Raw genomic sequence first — 2,431 nt, 5'->3', positions numbered from 1 at the left:
AAAAGATCATTTAGGTTACTATAGCCATACAGGCTTGGAAGATAATTTAGGTTACTCAGGAAATAAAGGCCTTGCAATTTTGACAGCTACTTGGGTGGTAAAACATGAAAGTTGAGAGATTATTCAGTACACCAAGGCTACTCAGGCCATGCAGAATGTGAAGATAATAGTGGTTATGGAGATCAGAGCAGACATTAAGTTAATATAGGCTACTCAGGCCATTAAAGCTATGCAGGTAACAGAGAATACTAAGGTTATTTTGACTATACATGATAAAAAACAGACACAGATTATAGTGGTTACATAGGTTTAGATTCTTCTGAGATCATAAGGGGTATGCAGTTCATAGAACCTACATAACTGATAGAAGCTCTTCAGATCATAGACTATACTCAGGTTTAGAGTGCTCAAAGTCAGTGGTTTCACAGGTCATAAAGGCTAAGCAGTTCACCTATTTCACTTATGTCCTAGGGGGTGTGTGGGCAGAGGAAGGTACTCAATCATTAGACACTACAGAGGTAATAGAGACTATTCAGATCCTAGAGACTAAGCAGGTCATTGATTATACTTAGGTCAAAATGGGTAATCAGTCATAGAAGTGATGCAAATGACAGAGGCTGTACAGGCCATGGATGCTTCTCAGGCCACAGAGGTTAATCAGGTAATGGAGGCTACATAGGAGGTTCAGGCTGCTCTTGTCATAAAGTCTACTCAGGTGATAATGAGGACCCAGGAAATACAGACTATTCAGGCAATAAATACTGAACTGATAATAGAAGCTACTCAGGTCATAGAGAAAACTCTGGTCATCAAGAATTTAAATTTTATATTGATTACTAAGGTCATTTAGACTACTAAATGGGTAGGCCATAAGGATATGTGGAGGATATTCAGGACACATAAGCTACACAATTGTTTTAGTCAGCTACTTTTCTGCTGTGATTAAAAGATCTGACAAACAACAAGAGGTGGAAAAGTCTATTTGTGGACTCATGGTTTCTGAGGTCTCAGTTCACACACATCAGGCTTCATTCCTCAGTTCTTGAATTGATGCTGAACATCATGGCAGAAGAGTGTGGTGGATAGAAGAGGCTAAATGTATCATATCAAGAAGCAGAGGGGCTGCGGAGGCCGGGCAGGCGCTGAGTGTGGAGGTGTGAGTGGTGTGGAGCTCCTTAGAGCTGCGCGGTTGTTTGATAGAGATAACGTCTTCCCAGAAGTGACATTGAAGTGGACTCACCTTTCCTTTGGAGGCAGTTAAGAAAAGTAACCATGGAGAACAGTGAAAACTCAGTTGATTCAAAATCCATTAAAAATTTTGAAAATTTCTAAAGAAGATCATAGCAAAAGGAGCAGCTTTATTTGTGTAATTCTAAGCCATGGTGCTGAAGGAATAATTTTTGGAACAAATGGACCTGTTGACCTGAAAAAAATAACAAGTTTCTTCAGAGGAGATTATTGTAGAAGTCTAACTGGAAAACCCAAACTTTTCATTATTCAGGCCTGCCGGGGTACAGAACTAGACTGTGGCATTGAGACAGACAGTGGTATCGATGATGACATGGCATGCCAAAAAATACCAGTTGAGGCTGATTTCTTATATGCATATTCCACAGCACCAGGTTACTATTCCTGGCGAAATTCCAAGGATGGATCCTGGTTCATCCAGTCACTCTGTGCAATGCTGAAACTATATGCTAATAAGCTTGAATTTATGCATATCCTTACTCGGGTAAACCGGAAGGTAGCAACAGAATTTGAGTCCTTTTCCCTTGACTCCACTTTTCATGCAAAGAAACAGATTCCATGTATTGTGTCCATGCTCACAAAAGAACTGTATTTTTATCACTAAAGAAATAGTTGAATTTTTTTCATTTGTATGCCAAGTGAGAAAACAATATGAGTAATACTTTTATTTCCTCTCTCACTTAAATTTTGTCTAAAGATGGTACTTTGAAACATACCACTTCTGCATTAGAACCACAATGAAGCTACCTCAAACTAAAAATCAGGTAGTTGGACTTGAATTTAATTAGGAATAAATAAATATGGATAACGGTGCAATCATTATGAGAGGAAATTATAAATTTACATCTTTCATAATTATCAAGATTTAGTGATGCCATGCTTTGAGTTTTTAATTTATGAAGAAGTGAAACATTTTGGTAATGATGAATTTTAATATTCTCCCCACACACTGAAGACTGTGCCTTCTAATTTTTGTCAAACTACAGAAATGATGATGTGGAATCATGGATCTTAGAACTTGGGGACATGGGCATGTTCAAAGTCCCTTATTTTAGAATTGATAAATGGAAGTCAGCCAAGTGCATTTTTATCACCTGTCATAGCTCATGGTTTTGTGCTATTTGTTCTGAGCATGTCTGTTGTTAAAAAAAAAAAAAAAAAAACGTTTACAATGGAGATGGGA

The 2,431-nt window shown here is 37.8% G+C and overlaps 1 protein-coding gene across 1 annotated transcript; it reads left to right on the top strand.

The window, feature by feature from the left end:
• Nucleotides 1-601: 601 nt before the first annotated feature.
• Nucleotides 602-1,995, top strand: LOC306652699 (caspase-3-like; the record flags this gene model as incomplete). Its single annotated transcript, XM_079125445.1, has 2 exons — nt 602-661; nt 1,295-1,995. The coding sequence occupies 2 exons, from the start codon at nt 602-604 to the stop codon at nt 1,850-1,852; spliced, it is 618 nt and encodes a 205-aa protein (XP_078981571.1). The 3' UTR covers nt 1,853-1,995.
• Nucleotides 1,996-2,431: the final 436 nt, after the last annotated feature.

This window comes from Sciurus vulgaris, assembly GCF_902686455.1.
Source record: "Sciurus vulgaris genome assembly, contig: HiC_scaffold_462_arrow_ctg1, whole genome shotgun sequence".
In the NCBI taxonomy this organism is placed as follows: Eukaryota; Metazoa; Chordata; class Mammalia; order Rodentia; family Sciuridae; genus Sciurus; species Sciurus vulgaris.
This window is presented reverse-complemented; position numbering and strand designations above follow the sequence as displayed.